Here is a 17,613-nt window from a genome sequence, read left to right on the forward strand (position 1 = left end):
CGTTAAACGTTAATCGTGTTAATCGTTTTGTTAAAGTATCAATTGATGATTGGAATTGAGTGAATACAATTACGATTTTGAATTCGTAATTGTATTCACCCAACCGTACAGAACTTCACATCAGGATTTAAATATTTGTTTATGCCATGAATGTTGTTTAAAGTTTATTTTTTATATTAATGCTATTTAATTTGTGATTGGAGTTATGCTGTTTGGAATGAAAAAAGAGATATCGAGTTCAAGTGAATGACGAAATGCCGTGACGGTTTATACTTTCTAAACGTGAATTCGCAGATCGCCATATGCAGATTTGCCATTGACTGGGTATAGAACAAACTTACCCGTTTGTTTGCGAACGGGTATGTTTTTCATGGAAGTCATTCACGAACTTGCTGTCCATGTCTGACGTGTGACTGAAGGTGCTACAGGAATGTGGAATTTATTGGTTTCATGCTTTAGCATTCGCCGTTTCTGCATTGTCTGTTTGCTTCTGGCCTCCCACTCGTGCGTCGCATGGGTACCTCACTAGTACTAATAATATTAACAACAATAATAATATTAGCATCATTTTGCAATAATAATAGCAAGCGTAGGATTAGGCTAATTAACTACAAATAATCCGGAAGAATTCCCATGTTTCTAAACGCATGCCATCTTAAGGTGTATAGAGCAGCTTAATAGGTCCTTCCATTGCATGGCATTCTAATTACTAAATAAATAACAATGATGACATTGTAACAAAGTATATTTTAATTAATACGAATAATATTAAAACACTAATAATAATATTCGCATCATTTCGTAATCATAATAACGAATTTAGAATCCCACCCCTCCCCCCCCCCCCCCACGCCCCTCCCACATGTGGGCTTGGTGAAAGGTAAGCTAACGCTCATGCACTACAGTAGGCAGGTATGCTACATGGCCGTGAAGGCCAATGAAAGCAGTAAAGGGCTCACATACTAAAAATGAATACACTGTACAACATATTTGGGCAAAGTCATCAGTCATGCAGGGGTATGCTCGGCACATACATGAGATCAATTATTTATATATTTGTTGTTCTGATCAATTTCTTTCAACTTTCAACTGCCACTTTCGAGTTTTAATCCTCACAATTCCATTTAATGTCTCATTTTAATCAGATTTTTTCATTTTTTCCCTTCGACCCATGAACATTTTCACAGATTTGCTGCATCAGACCAACAACAACAACAACAACAACAACATGCATTTTAAGGCCAATTTCCCTGCTAGAGCGGAGGTTAGCCTTGCGGTCCCCATGACAATCTTCTCCATTTTTCCCTAAATTTGCTCCATTTTGCCTTCTCCATGCGTCAGACCAATACTTGCCATTTTCAGGAATGACCAGCTTGCAAGGTAACGCCAGAGGAACAGTCGAATGCTGGTACACCAAAGCACAAAGGCTTCCTGCAGGAGATTTAAAAAGCCGTTACATCTATTAATTATTCTCAGTTTTCATAGCTCTGACACATACATGATATCCGTGAGCTATATCATCTATATTCCAGATATATATATATATATATATATATATATATATATATATATATATATATATATATTTGTATACAGAGTCGAGGCTCGTGAAAGAGCTAACATTTATCAAACAAACAAATCAAACAAACAAGCAAACAAAGTATATAAAAAGGGGAGCAGTCGACAAGATGGGGAGGGAAGGGAAGGGGAGGAAGCACACAAACACAACATTTGAGAGCAGGGACATCGGGAGATGTGTGGGAGGGAGAGGGCCTGGGGGGAGGCAGGATAGGTATAAAACGCAAGGACACCAAGGACTTCCAGGAAAGAAGACAAAAGTCACCTCAAAAAAGTGGATTTGGGGTGAAATTAGCGGGGGTAGAAAAGATCAAGGTTTTGGACTGGGGAAGATAAGAGATGGTGGTGAACAGCCGTTTTAAAGATCTGGAGGGAGGAGTGGGATTGAAGAGAGTGAGGGAGTTTGTTCCAGAGGTGGGAGAAAAGAGGAATGAAGGAGTGAAGGTGAGCAGAGAGTCTTGATTTTGGCAGTTTAACCATAAGAGGGTTGCAGGCAGATCTTGTGTGACCTGCAGGAATATTTGGGGGACTGAGCCCAGAGAGAGCTGGGGGAGCAAGGCTGGAGAGGAGTCGGTAGAAGACGGAAAGACCACCAACTTGCCTGCAGTGAGTAAGTGAGTGAAAGGCCCTCGGAGATAGCGTCATCGTGGGAGATTCCAATGATTCTGAACGCTTTGGTTTCAACAGTGTGAAGACGAGCTAGGTGTGAGGCAGGAGCACCAGCCCAGAGGGGAGAGCAGTATTCCATTGAGCTGCGGATGAAAGCCTTGTATGTGGTGAGGAGCTCAGGTGTGCCAAGGAAGGACTTCGCACGATGGAGGATGCCCAGTCGGCGACTGGCTTTGGAGGCCAGCTTGGAAATGTGGTTTTCCCAGGAAAGATCATGGCAGATAGTGAGACCCAAAAGCTTGAGTGACAGAACTTCTTGGAGAGGATTATTCAGAAAGTAGATGGGAGGGTTGTCCAGTCGGTCTTTTCGGAGAGACATCGTAAGAGTGTGAGATTTGTCAGGATTGAAAGACATGTTCCACTTGTTTGCCCAGTCTGTGATTTTGTCCAGGTCTGCAGAGAGTGAGGAGGCTGCAGACTGCTGATCTGAGGGATGAGGAATGGAGCGGCGGAGAGTGGAGTTATCAGCAAAGAGATAGAGAGGATTTTCAAGAGAGTCAGAGAGATCATTGATGAAGACCAGAAAAAGCACAGGGCCCAGAACACTGCCTTGGGGAACTCCAGCCTGAACAGGAAGAGGAGATGAGAGAAACCCATTCAGGGCCACACGTTGACTACGACGAGAGAGGAAGTCCGCCAGCCATGCGTGGAGATTTCCATGGATACCAAAGGAGGAGAGTTTGGTGAGCAGAGCGGGGTGCCAGACCGTATCGAAGGCACGTGATATGTCGAGGGAGACAGCTCTAATTTCCTGTTTGGCATTGAGGACCTCCATCCATTGTTGAGACAGCAGAAGCAGCACAGGATATCAAAGTAAAGTCTGCCCTGCACCCCTCCACACAATCTGGATATTTACTTTGACCAACATGAGAGATCATAGCAAGAAATAATGCATTGTTCGGTGTTCCTGGGTACGATTCTGTAATTCCTCCAAATGAGCTTGGGATCTAACTTGCTCGTCATACAAAATACAGCAGAGGGCACTATAGGTCCAGATAGAACCCAAGGGAATCTTACCAAACACAGGTTCGTTGGGGCATCCTTTGAGCCGCACACCCATGTTCGTGGATTCAATGAGAAAATGCCGGACCAGCTCGTTGCAGGAGGGATCACCTGAAAGTAAACATTTTTGAGAAAGTTGACATTTAAAATACACAGTACTTTACAATGGACTACTGTATTAAAAAAATACACGTACAGTGTTTGGAAAACAGAATGTAACTTGCAGCCATTGCCTGGTATAAAGGGCATTACCTGCGGCAGGACAACTTGCATTGCACACACCTTCGTGTTGACATATCTTGAGCTTTTTATAGTCTGGCATCCCGCCTTACTCTCCAAACTCTCTGCTTATGGCATCCAAGGCCAACTCCACATATGGCTTTCTGATTTTGTCTGGCCCAGTCCTTTACTGCATCAATGCAAAAAACTTTCTGGAAAATCCCCATTATCTATTTGCTGTTGACTCCACCCTCTGCCGTGACATCCCTCATCCTTCAGACCGACAGGCTGCAGCCTCGTCCCTCTCTTCAGACCTTGAAAAGTCACAACATGGTCAAACACTTGGAATATGTCTTTCAATCTTAACAAATCTCACAATGTCATTCTCACTCTCTCTCTCTCTTTAAAAGGACTGTCTGGCAAGTCCCCGTCATATACCTTCTTAATCCTCTTGAGGAAGTTCAGTCACTCAACCTCCTAGGTCTCACTATCAGCCATGGTCTTTCTTGGGGAAACTACATTTCAAAGTTGGCCTCCAAAGCCAGTCGCCAGCTGGGCATCCTCTGTTATATAAAGTCCTTCCTTGGCGCACTTGAACTCCTATCCACCTGCAAGGCCTTCGTTTACAGCTTGATGGAGTACTGATCTCCCCTTTGGCCTGGCTCCCCTTCTCTCAACTTGCTCAGCTTGATGCAGTAAAAACCAAGGCCTTCAAGATCATTGGAATCTCCCGCACTGAAGCCGAGTCTATGAGCCTATCACTTTCCCATCGCAGACAGGTTGATGGTCTTTCTGTCTTGTACCGCCTCCTTTCTGGTCTTGCACCCTCTGCTCTTTCCTTGCTTTGTCCCCTTGAGGTTTTTGCAGGGTGCACACTGTCCACCATCAACCCCCATCTGGTGAAACACCAAAAATACGGGATCACTGTTCACCTACACTCATTTGTTCCTTGTTTTCCTGTCTGTGGAGCCAACTTCCATATTCTCTAAAATCTCCTTCTTTCCCCCAGATCTTCATCGACAGCTGTTTGCCATCATCTCAGATCTTCTCCCATCCAAAACGCCATTATATACCCTCGTTAGCACCTCCCTCCCTCCCCCTCCCCCTCAAAATTTCCAGCTTTTCCTTCCCGATAGTTTACTCTTGTATCGATCATGTCCACCCACCTCTCCTGGTGGGTGGACATGATCCTCTCCTCTCCTGCCCTCTCCTGCCATCTGCCTCTCCTGCCCCCTCAACCCCAACGACACTCCCACCTATAACCGTTGTTGTTTGCCCGTATCTCCCTCTATGTCTATGCTGTCCTTCAATTCCAATGTTAGTGCCCCCCACTTCCGCATCTATACTGTTCCTTTAATTCCATTGCGTCTTGATCCATTCAGTGCTCAAGCTCATCCATGAGCCTCGACTCTATACAAAAAAATCATATTTGAGTGTACAAGGTGAATAAGTCTTGCTGCCCGAATGTGTTTAGTAAGATAAGGTACATTTGTTTTACACCTAGGATAAGATACATTTGTAAACTACAAAGTACCAAACACTTTAATTCCGGTGCTGACTGTTTGCTTTTTTCAAGCTGACATCAGACACCAATAATACATGTTCCCTTACAAGGAATTTCAATACAGGAGGAGGCCAATAGGCCCACCAAAGCCGGCACTAGTGTTGCTAACTTGGTTGTTTGTCCATGCTCTATCTTTTTTAAATGAGCGTCAGGCAAGGAAGCAGCACGTACAATTTTAAGGAAAGTCTTGGGCATGACTCAGCTCGGGTTCGACCCACCGACCTCCCAGACTCAGAGCAGATGCTCTAACCATTACTCCACGGAGTCTGATGCATGGATGTGGGAAAACAAAATGCTTGGTGTGCCGATCGACGACACCGCAGGAAATATGTGCATAGACTTAGGAATTCGAGATAGGTAAAGTAAGCAAAGATGGCCCAACACCATATGGTACTAATGAAAGAAACATGTGGCAAAGATCTGTACATGTCTTATTCACCTTTTTTCCCCTGCGCTATTGCTGAGCTTGGAGGGCTGGCCACTTTCATCGCTAGGCCATAGGCTCCCCGGAAAGAAGAGCTGACACGGATGACAAATGCACCCGGCTCTCGATCCTTCAGCATATTGATTGCTTGAGGGAGACAGCAATTGTAGCAATATGAGTGCTTGTCTGGTTAATTGTATGTAACCCATCTAGTTCACATACTTTCAAAATATGTCGACACAGCTACCAATCTTTCACAAATCACTTGTACTTGTCATAAAATGTGAGTTTGGCTTTTAATTCTGTGCTCATGAACAATATACAAGGGAATATAATGCTCATGAAAATTTGCTTGAAACAAGAGTCAAACTACTTTTCTGTACAGCTGAAGTTGAGGGATCGCAAAATATAAGACGGTTGATGGAAGGTTACACTACTAGCGGAGGAGTAGAATGAAAGGAGTACCGTATTTTCCGGTGTATTAACCGCACTTTTTATCATCAAAAAAGTTAAAAGTTGGGGATGCGGTTAATACACAGATACAGAAAAAAATCAGTCTTAAAAACAATCATTGATAAATTTCAATTACATTCCAATTGTCATACACATATCAGTAGTTCACACATATCAGTAGTTGCACGTATTTGCCCATTGAGACATGCTCGATAACCCTGACATGTCATGCCGTTCCTGTCAATTCTGATTGATTGACAAACAGGAGCGAGAAATGCTTGATGGGAATACACACCTGGTCTCACGTCTAAAGAAGAATTATTGACAATAGCTGGAGTCTAATCCAATACAAAGGTAATGTACAAGCATATTTAGATCTAGATTAGAAAATAAAATTATCAATGTATTGTTGCGGTTTTGAGTTTGTAAAGTGTCTAATAAAGGTTAAAATTTGCCCCCCATAGTTAGTCACACAAGCAACATGTAGCCTCGCGATAGTATAGTTATGTCTTAGTATTTGTGAGCTTAGTTCCTTTCCATTGTTAGTTCTGCGTTGAGTAAGAGCCAGGAGAATATAGGCCCTACTGCCACCGATCATCCAACGTCAATAGCCTCAATCCTTTTTGCGCTAACGTTGCTTCATTATTGGGCGAGTTAATACGAGGCAGGCTAGGAGGACCGGGGCGGAACCGAGGGCGGAGCGGCAGAAGCGCTGACGGTAAGCACGAGCCGCCAATCAGGGCTCAGAGGTGGTGACGGCGGCGTTGCGTCACAGGGCATGGTGAGAAGGTTCGAGAGAGTGCCAGAAGGTTCGGGGCCCTGCGCAAAGCCCTCGACAGGACTCGCGTTGAAAAGGACTCGTGTTGAAAAGGACTCACGTTGAAAAGGAGTCGCATGCACACAGCAGTAAGGACTGGACTTGAAGCAGAGGACTAGGGCTGGAGAACCCCAGAGGACTCGTGTTGAAAAGGACTCGCATTGAAAAGGACTCGCGTTGAAAAGGACTCGCATGCATGCAGCAGTAGGGACTGGACTTGAAGCAGAGGACTTGCATGGGGGGACTTGCATGAGGACTTGCTGCGAGAGAGAAGGACTTGCGGTGAAGGGCTTGCACGAGAACTCGCGCACACTAACTAGCTCAGAGGATCGAGGAAGAGGAGTTGGCAGCGTGTGAGAACTGTACAGATACGCGGGCGCAGCCAGACGCGCATGAACCGATATACAGTGCATTTGAGACGCGCTAGTGAGAACAGCTGAGTAATCGCCAGCCGCGCTAAAGTCCCGCCCTTTGCCGTTCTGCCCCATCATCTGCCTTGTTCGGGAGACGCGCTACGAGTTCCTGCCATCGCCTGCCACCATCTTCGCGGGACGTGCCGGGGCCGTGGAGAGCCGGACGGGGACCGTCTCTAGACGACCACGTCGACGCGTTGGGGAACATCTACCCATCTGCAATTCCCTGTGTGAGTGTGAGACGGGCCCGTTGTCTGGGGATAAATTAAGACTGTCTAAGACTGCTCTGTGTCTCTGCGTCCCTGATCATTGTACATACGTGTGGGAATAATTAAACCAGTGTTCTTCCTTTTCCTGATTCGATCGTTCCTGTGATTTCCTCATTGACTAAGCGTGGCACGAGTTCAACCGCTCTCATCGGGTTCCAACATCTAGGTAACTGCGCGGACCACGTGTACGCAATCCGCTCGGCGTACTCACATCACACGTGGTTCGTGCGAGGCTTGCTACCTCGTTTCTGTGGCGGCGCGGGTACTTAGGTACGAGCGAGAATTGGTCCCGAAACCCTACTTCGTGCTCGCCCGGGAAGGGCGTTTCAAGTCTCGGTTCCGCCAAGCCCAGCAAGACCAAGGGGCCTAATCCCCCCTTGGTAGGGGGTAAAGGAGGGCGGCGTAGAACCGCAACAATATATTTATATGTATGTATGTATGTATGTATGTATGTATATATATATACATATATATATACATATATATATATATATATATATATATATATATATATATATATATATATATATATATATATATATATATATATATATATATATATATATATATATATATATATATATATATATATATATATATATATATATATATATATATATATATATATATATATACATACACACAGTACATCCTAAGCCTCGTTTTTCTCAGCAACCATATGTCCAATTGAGACGAAACTTTCAGGGTAGGAGTGACACCCTTGCAGAATGTTTTTATGATAAATGTGACGTCATAGCTCACTTGGTATGGCAGCCATATTGGATTAAAAGCAAATAATTAAAAATGTATTTATCGGAAACCGCTGAATGGAAAAATTTTAAACTTGGCACATTGTCAAGTACTCCCAATGGGGAACAAAACGATAATGATGACATCATCGGTGAAGTGGTACACCAGCCAAAAATGTTTCAATCGAATTCCTTATCCTAAAAATCTGAAATTGCATGCACATGATCTTTGACCCAATTGTATTGAAATTTTAACTTGATGATGTCATAGGTCACATGGTTTGGCAGCCATATTGGATTGAAGGAAAATATTAAATAATTATGTCTGAAACCGCTCATCCCATAGATGCGAAATTTAAAAAATATCATCTAACAGCACTGTTGCATGTAGTTTGAAAATAATGATGTCATAAGTCACGTGGTTTGGCAGCCATCTTGGATAGAAAAACGAACCTTATCCGATCAACATGAAACCTCACAAATTGATCACAAACGTGATCCCATACCCATACATATGCAGAGTGATGGCATCTACCCATTGTGGGACTATGCGGAGGCATATTGGTGACACAGTCGCATTGTTCTAGTTTTTAATGATTTATTTTCATGATTTTTTTTTTCTTGACACTAATTTTGACCAAATATTATACACATATACTACATATACAGGACAAACAAATAAGCTATACGTTTCAATCTTATATCTTGAAAAGGTATTGAGGTATGGCAATAATATATTCACAAAAAGTCCAATTTGATTATAATGGGGTGAAAATGTCAGGAAACTGTTTACATATGAAAATGGTGAAATCAATCATTCTGATTTTTGTTGAACCAATTCAGTGACTAAATATGCAAAATTCCGTTCAAATTTCAAGTGAATTGGATGAAAATGGACGACTTTATACAAACTTGACCTTTGATCCTTTGAACCTCAAAACAATGTTTCTAGGTTTTGATTGGCGAACCAACTCAGTGACCCAATGTGCAAATTATATTCAAACTAGCAGATTACCCACCTATATTATATATATACAGTGTGTATCAAAAAAAAGGTAATCCGAATTCAAGGGGTTAATATGCAAAGGTTATTTATTTTGACAATTTACATGTGGTTTACTAATTAAGAGGAGATCCTCAGCTTTCCATTGATACCGTCCATGCATCATTGCTGTCACACATGACCGAGTACATATTCATTGAAAATGACAAGTTCAAATCGCATTTTTACAAGTTTGGCTAATCGATGCAAGTCAGGATAATTGGTGCAAAATGAATGTCGGATGTGAACTTTTCTCAGGAATGATTGGCCTTTATGCACCCACACCTTCAACATGTCCACCTCCCCTTTCAACACAAAGCTCACAGTGGCGGAGCATGCCCTGAACTGCTCGTCTCACCATAGCCGGGTCATTGCGCAAAGCATCCACTTCATGTCGAATACGGCCCTGCAATTCGTCAAGATCACGGGAAGGAGTTACGAACACCTTGTTCTTTAAATGTCCCCAAAGGAAATAATCACATGGTGTGAGGTCAGGGGATCTTGGCGGCCATTCCACTGCATGGTTGAGGGCGCTGGCTCGGTCTCCAAAGAGTTCCCTCAGTCGATCTCGGACAGCGATAAGATGATGTGCTGGGGCGCCGTCTTGGGCCCACCAGAGATATCTGAAGACACCATGAACCTGTCGCTCAAAGTTCTCCTCCAGCTGTGGTAAAACTTCATCATTGATCATCTGCAGATACCTGTTACCATTGACATTCCTTTGAAAGAAAAATAGTCCGATCACCTGACCACTTCCACAAAGTCCCAAACAAACAGTCCACTTTTGTCGATTCATGTTGGTGTCAAAATTAAATTCCGGGGGTTGTCTTGTTGGGGCATATTCAAGAACATTATGGGTATTGACGTAGCCGTCCATGGCGAAAGCAGCTTCGTCGCCGATAACGAGATACTGCAGGAAATTGACATCGGCTTCGCAATGTGCTATCAACCATCCGGCAAGCACCAGCCTCCTGGCCACATCCCCTGGCGTAAGTTGATGCCGGATGTGAATCCGATATGGATGTTGGTAGAGGTCCAGTCTTGTGATTCGGTTGAATGTTGCCGAAGGCAATCCCGTCCCATTTCGTCTTGTGCTGGTATCCCAAGGATGCTCCAAAACTTGCTGCCTTACTGCTGCAATGTTCATTTCCGATCGCCCAGTGCGCCTCCTACTAGAATTCCCCTTGTTGCGGTTGAGGCTCGTGCCATGCTCTTGGTATTTTCTAACATTCGCCCAGATGGTTTTGGCTGCTGGAGGCTCCCGTTCTGGGAAACGTTCCCTGAACGCATCATGAGTTCGCTGCAAACTTCCAGTTTGGTGAAAGGTTGTAACCACGAAGGTCCACTGTTCAGTCGTAAGTTGAACCATCTTTTCAATGACTCAGACTGTCTCGAAACCCATACACTGTAGGCCCATCTTAAATACCCATCTTAAACAAAGGATGATGCAACCGACGATTACCAGACCAGCTTAACAATTTTACATAATCAACTTGGCAGTCGACAAGTAATGCGTCCATTTCAAAATGTCTTGCACCGATTAGCCAAACTTGTAAAAATGCGATTTGAACTTGTCATTTTCAATGAACATGTACTCGGTCATGTGTGACAGCAATGATGCATGAAAGGCATCAATGGAAAGCTGAGGATCTCCTCATAATTGGTAAACCACATGTAAATTGTCAAACTAAATAACCTTTGCATATTAACTCCTTGAATTCAGATTGCCTTTTTTTTGATACGCACTGTATATATATACAGTCACTTGAAAAAGTAAGTACACCCCATGCAAAGTTTTGACTTTTTCAACATATTTCAACATACAGCTATTTGATCTTCATTTCAACAATATTGATAGATAAAGGTGATATAATATAACAAATATCATGAAACATTTACATTTTGTAGTCCATTGTATAATTTAAATAAACATATATGCAAATTTCACATGTGGAAAAAGTAAGTACACCCTTGGATCTAATAGGTGGTATTTAGTCAGGTTCACTATGTCAATAAATTATATTTCGTTCAAAATCATGGTAGATTAGCAAACCTATACATTTTTGGAAAGGTTATAGCATAAGGAAACTAAAAATCAATGTTTACATTTGGAGAGATACCTGTATGGCGGCCATTTTGGATTTTCAAAATGGCCACTGTAAAATACATATTTTGTTCTATTTCTGCCTCTAATTACCCTAAAAACTTTTAAAAATATACTAAACCTATATTTTCAGGGACAAGGAATCCAATGAAAGTATCAAATTAGTGCTATGGGGAATGGTAAGACACGAATCAAAGGTTTTGAATTGCAAAATACTGTCTTTATATTCGCGATAAGTTGCATAATCAAATACATGTTATCATTTTGTACAGGCAGTTAATAACATCAAAATGTGTCACAATAATTCATATCACCAAACATACACAGGCAGTCAGCAAAATCATATATACACATGCAGTCAGTATAACTTCACATCTACACAGGCAGTCAATGACAAAATATGCACAGGCAGTCAATGGCATCAAACATACACGATTACAGAATATGCCATTTAGAGTTCGTCATCACTGTCCTGTGTGTCGTATCCGACAATATAGTCCGCATCGTTTTCACAGTCCGTTCCACACAAGCAAAGGTCGGTCAAATTGATTGGCAAATCGAATTGGTCGAATGGTCGATCGAATCGAATTCGATGAATCGAATCGAATCGATCGAATTGGTCGAATGGTCGATCGAAGCGATTGGTCGAATTGGTCGAATGGAATTGGTCGATTGGTCGAATTGGTCGAATCGAATTGGTCGGAATTGGCAAATGTAAACATTGATTTTCAGATTTTCCATGTAATAACGTTTCCAAAAATGTATAGGTTTGCTAATCTACCATGATTTTGAACGAAAAAACATAGTGAACCTGACTAATTGCCACCTTTGGCAGAAACAACCTCAAGTAAGCGTTTCTTATAACTGTCTGCCAGTCTCTGACATCGACTGGGAGAAATTTTTGCCCACTCTCCATGCAGAATTCTTTCAGCTGTGCGATGTTTGAGGGATTTCTTGCATGCACAGCTCGTTTCAAATCCCCCCACAATGTTTAGGGTCATTGTCATGTTGCAAGGTCCACATTCGGTTGAGCTTCACCTTTCCGACAGATGGCCTCACATTATCCTCAAGCACCCACTGGTACAATGAAGAATTCATAGTGGATTCTATGATGGTGAGCAACCCAGGCCCTGATGCAGCAAAGCTGCCCCAAACCATAATATTTCCACCACCATGCTTTACAGTTGGTATCAGGTTCTTGTGGTCAAAGCTGTCTTTGGTTTTCGCCAAACATGTCTTCTGGTACTGTGGCCAAATAGCTCTACCTTTGACTCATCTGTCCAGAGCACATTGTTTCAGAAGTGCTGGTCTTTGCCAAGGTGTTCATTGGCAAACTTTAGGCTTGCCCTGATGTTCTTTCTGGACAGCAAAGGTTTCCTCCTGGCACACCTCCCATGTAGATCACATTTGTGCAGCCTCTTACTAATGGTAGACTCGTGCAATTTGACATCAAAAGTGGCAAGAGCTACCTGTAGGTCCCATGATGACATTCTGGGGTTCTTAGAGACTTCTTTCAGCATCTTGCGGTCTGCTCTCGGGCTGAACTTGCTGGGGCAGCCTGGCCTGAACAAGTTGGCAGTTGTTTGTAATCTTCTCCACTTGTAGATGATCTTCCGTACAGTCGAATGATTGATTTTAAATTGTTTGGAGATCTTTTTAAATCCCTTCCCAGACTTCCCAGACTTTTAAAATCCCAAATCCCTGCCCAGGCATCTCCGAGGTGTGTTCAAAAAGTATCCGACCTTTGTTCATAAATAATACTCGTATCCAGATACAACAAACTTACACTAATCTCCTTCAAAGTAGTCCCCTTGGGCTGCCACACACTTCTCCCAACGGTTCTGCCACTGTCGGAAGCAGCGCTGGAACGCCTCTTTTGGGATGGCACGCAGCTGGTCCGTCGCATTCCGCATGATGTCTTCTCTGGACTGAAATCTGGTCCCTTTCAGGGGCATTTTCAGCTTGGAGAAAAGCCAGAAGTCACACGGAGCCATGTCGGGAGATTAGGGAGCCTGACGAAGCACAGGTGTGTTGTGTTTGGCCAAGAAACTCTGTATCAAATGTGAAGAATGGGCGGGTGCGTTATCGTGATGGAGCTGCCAATTGCCCGCTGCCCACAGGTCCGGCCATTTGCGTCGCACAGCGTCACGAAGGCGACGCAGAACCTTTTGGTAATACTCCTTGGTGATGGTTGTGCCGTGTGGTGCGTACTCGTGATGAACCATGCCACTGGAGTCGAAGAAGACGGTCAGCATGACTTTGACATTGCTGCGGACCTGCCTTGCTTTTTTTGGCCTCGGGGATGTTGGATGCTTCCATTGTGATGACTGCAACTTAGTTTCTGGGTTGTACCCATAAACCCAGGACTCATCGCCAGTGATCACTGTGTTGAGGAAGCTGGGATCGCTGTTCACAGTCTCCAGCATGTCCTGTGTGATCTCCAAACGGAGTTGCTTCTGCTCAATCGTTAGCAGCTTTGGTACGAACTTCGCTGAGATTCTCCTGAAGCCCAAATCCTCTTTCATAATGGAATGAACGGATCCAATGTTGACGCCCACCTCGTCTGCAAGTTCTCTGATCGTGATTCGACGATCCTGCATCACCAGGGTCCTCAATTGGTCAATGACTATCTCATTTCGGGATGTTGAGGGCCTACCCGAACGTGCTTCACTCTCCACTGATGTGCGGCCATCTTTGAAGCGGTTGTACCACTCCTTTATCTGTGTGGTGCTCATTGCTTCGTCCCCGAAGGCCTGTTGAATCTTGCGGATCGTTTCCACTTGGGAATCGCCAAGCTTTACACAAAATTTGATGCAGTAGCGTTGTTCAAGTTTTTCTGTCATTTTGTCAAAAACGAAAATCCGACGGCGCTCACTTACACTTCCTCACTCATCGGCGGTCTGCCGTCGAATGACAGCTTCTGCAGGTGGGGAAAAATTCACGCGTGCGCATTAGGATCGCCTACATACGTGCACCAATCAACGCCTCCCTAGCTTCATTTGTTTACGCACGACAAATTAAGGTCGCATACTTTTTGAACACACCTCGTATAACCTTCTTTCTGAAGGCCTCAGAGAGCTCTTTTGATCTCGGCATGGTGACGCCGCACACTTCAACAACAAAGAGCAAACCAAACTAAATGTCTGAGGTTTAAATAAGACAGGTTCCTCCAAGATCCTCTCCAACATTGTTCTAATCATTTGCACCTGAGTTGGTGCACCTGATTCTAATTTTAGGTATTTGAAGTAGTGATAAATGTAGGGGTCTTCTTACTTTTTCCACATGCGAAATTTGCATTTATGTTTATTTAAATTATACAATGGACTACAAAATGTAAATGTTTCATGATATTTGTTATTTTATATGACCTTTATCTATCAATATTGTTGAAATGAAGATCAAATAGCTGTATGTTGAAATATGTTGAAAAAGTCAAAACTTTACATGGGGTGTACTTACTTTTTCACGTGACTGTATATATATACATATTACTGATATAGATATCAAGTTAATCGGATGAAACGAGATGATTATGTGACCTTTGACCATTTGACCTCAAAAACAATACTTCAAAAGCTTGTGCCTACCTCTAAGAGGTAAATACCAGAGTAAATACCAGAGTGAAGTGTATGCGATTGACATACAGACAAACAGACAGACTAATAGATAAAATACAGACCAGACCAACCAATATATATGGTCGGACCCCGCTATTCGTGGGGGATACCTTCCTGGAAAATCCGCGAATAGCAGGACATTGTTTCAATGGAAAAAGGGGGCATATGTTCCCAAGTCGCGAAAATCCACAAATAGAGAGGAACAAACCGCGAATGGCGAGGCAACATTCGCAAATGGTGACGCAAATCCCAAGAATGTCGACGAAAATCCGCGAAGGTCGATGAAAATCCCGTGAATGTATGCTAACTGTATGCATTGTAATTATTTTATTGTTATTGTAATTATTTTAATTATTACTGTAATCCCGTAACTTTATGCATTGTTTCAATGCGGAAAAGGGGGACACGTTATAGGTTCCCGGCGGTTCCTGATTCATAGAGGAAATTTTTTAAAGTTTAAAATGTTTTCGACCGCAAATGCACATGATTAGTTTCACAAACAATGCTTACAAAAACAAAAAAACGACAACACCAGGTACCATTTCCAATTTATTGAAGGAATGCGCTTACAGTTTATTAAAGGTGCTTAACCAGCTTCGCCATACCGTACCGAGAAAGTAAAAGAAACACAACACCATCACTTACCGTTTAATAATTTTATTTTACAAACACACACAACTTTCAAATGATGATGATGATGGTGGTGGTGGTGATGATGATGATGATGATGATGCTGATGGTGATGGTGATGGTGATGGTGATGAATTCCCATGAATTCCTCGAACTTTGAGGGCGACCCAAATGATGGTGCAGCAAAATTGTACACGATGGGAGAGCCAGGAGAGGTAGGAGAAGGTGAGGACGCTGCTGAGAATCCTGGCGAGGATGCTGAGAGGAAGGCAGGAGAGGGTGCTGGTGGTCTTGAGGTGGAGAGAGCAGGGCTGAAGAAATTGGTGTTGGGGAGCTGGCTGACACATTGCCCAACATTTCAATGCAGCTCTTTGTACGGTAGCAGCACATCATCCAAACCCCTCTTGAACTTGAGGTACCTCTTCACGACTGGGTCAGCGTCTTGCACCCTGTTGACAAGCGCCCGCATGTCCTGCAGCAACTCACACAGGAACTGGACTGTGAGGTTGGACCTCGGAAACTCTTCCTCATCACTGCCAGACCTTGGTAATGGCCTTTAACTCCTCCTCGATGAGTGGGTTTAGGGAACGGTTCAGCATCATGGTTTTCAGCATGAAGTCCCTCATCTGCATGTTGTCCTCGATGCATATTCTGAGAGTCTTCTCCATCCTTTCCATGTGGACATTCCGGACATGGGTGACCACCTTCATACTCGATACAGTGCTCGCTGAAATACTCTCACGAATCGCCTTCTCCTTCTTCCGTATGTAGCGAACGGTGGATTCGTTGACGCCATAATGCCTGACAACAGGCCGCACTCTCTCTTCTCGAGCCGGTCAAGCAGCCCCACTTTCTGCCTAAGGCTCATGACTTTCTTCTGCCTCTTGGTAGTCGACGCATCTCTGGCACTGCTCTTGCGCTTGGGAGCCATTATTACCCTGCGCTCGCGAAGCGAAAATCAGGGTTAAGCATTCAGTTACGTACGTACGTACGTGTCTGCATTTCAGGAAAGTAAAGTGTGTGCCGTGTCAGCATTTTAAAATTTAATTTTCTCGGCAAATGTTGGTCCGATTGACATGAAATTTTCACCATAGGAGGGTCTCCTTCTGTAGAATATTTTAGTGAATATTATGACGTCATAGGTCACATGGTACAGGCGCTATCTTGGAAAAACGTTACACCTCTATATCTCCCATACCGCTCAATGGAAAAAATGGAAACATGGCGCATTGTCAAGTACTCACCATGGGGAATAAGATATGTTGATGATGATGTCATCGGTGCCTTAATGATGACGTCATAATTCGACAAGTACAACACTTGATCTGATCAGTATGAAAAAAAACATTCCTCTGCAACTGTTAGTCGGATTGGCACGAAATTTTCACAATATGAGCGGCTCCTCCTGTGGAATTTTTTAAATGATAATTATGACGTCATATGTCACGTGGTAAGGCGCCATCTTGGAAAAATCGAAAAAAGGTTGTCCCTCTATATCTCTGAAACGGCTCCATGGAGAAAAACTGAGACATGGCTCATTGTCAAGTACTCCGCTTGGGGAATAAGATATGTTCATGATGATGTCATCGGTACTTTAATTATGACGTCATAATTCGACAAGTACAGCACTTGATTCGATCAGTATGAATTTCTTTCTCTGCAATTCTTGATCCAATTGACACAAAATTTTCACCATAGGAGGGCTTCCTCCTGTCGAATATTTCAATGATTATTATGACATCATAGGTCATGTGGTACAGGCACTATCTTGGAAAAACTTCGCACCTCTATATCTCTGAAACTGCTCAATGGAAAAACTTGAGACCTGGCTCATTGTCACCGACTCCCCACGGGGAATAAGATATGTTCATGATGATGTCATCGGTGCCTTCGTTATGACGTCATAATTCGACAAATACAACACTTATCCATCCGATCATTATTTTTATTTTTTCAGCAACTGTTGGTCTGATGGACAAGAAATTTTCACCATAGGAGCATCTCCTCCTTTAGAATATTTTAATGATAATCATGACGTCATATGTCATGTGTTACAGGCGCCA

General features: G+C 43.2%; 1 protein-coding gene across 7 annotated transcripts in view; it reads right to left on the minus strand.

The window, feature by feature from the left end:
- Positions 1-17,613, minus strand: part of LOC137431178 (tensin-3) — a 391,044-nt gene that overhangs the window by 55,005 nt on the left and 318,426 nt on the right. For all 7 annotated transcript variants that reach the window (XM_078781594.1, XM_068122190.2, XM_068122191.2 and 4 more), the window contains 3 exons: positions 5,472-5,603; positions 3,265-3,360; positions 1,354-1,431 (listed from right to left, as the gene is read on the minus strand). In XM_078781594.1, the coding sequence (XP_078637720.1) occupies positions 1,354-1,431; positions 3,265-3,360; positions 5,472-5,603 (306 nt within the window). The remainder of the gene's footprint in view (positions 1-1,353; positions 1,432-3,264; positions 3,361-5,471; positions 5,604-17,613) is intronic.

The sequence above is a fragment of the Myxine glutinosa genome, chromosome 7, assembly GCF_964187855.1.
Source record: "Myxine glutinosa chromosome 7, kmMyxGlut1.1, whole genome shotgun sequence".
Lineage (NCBI taxonomy): Eukaryota > Metazoa > Chordata > Myxini > Myxiniformes > Myxinidae > Myxine > Myxine glutinosa.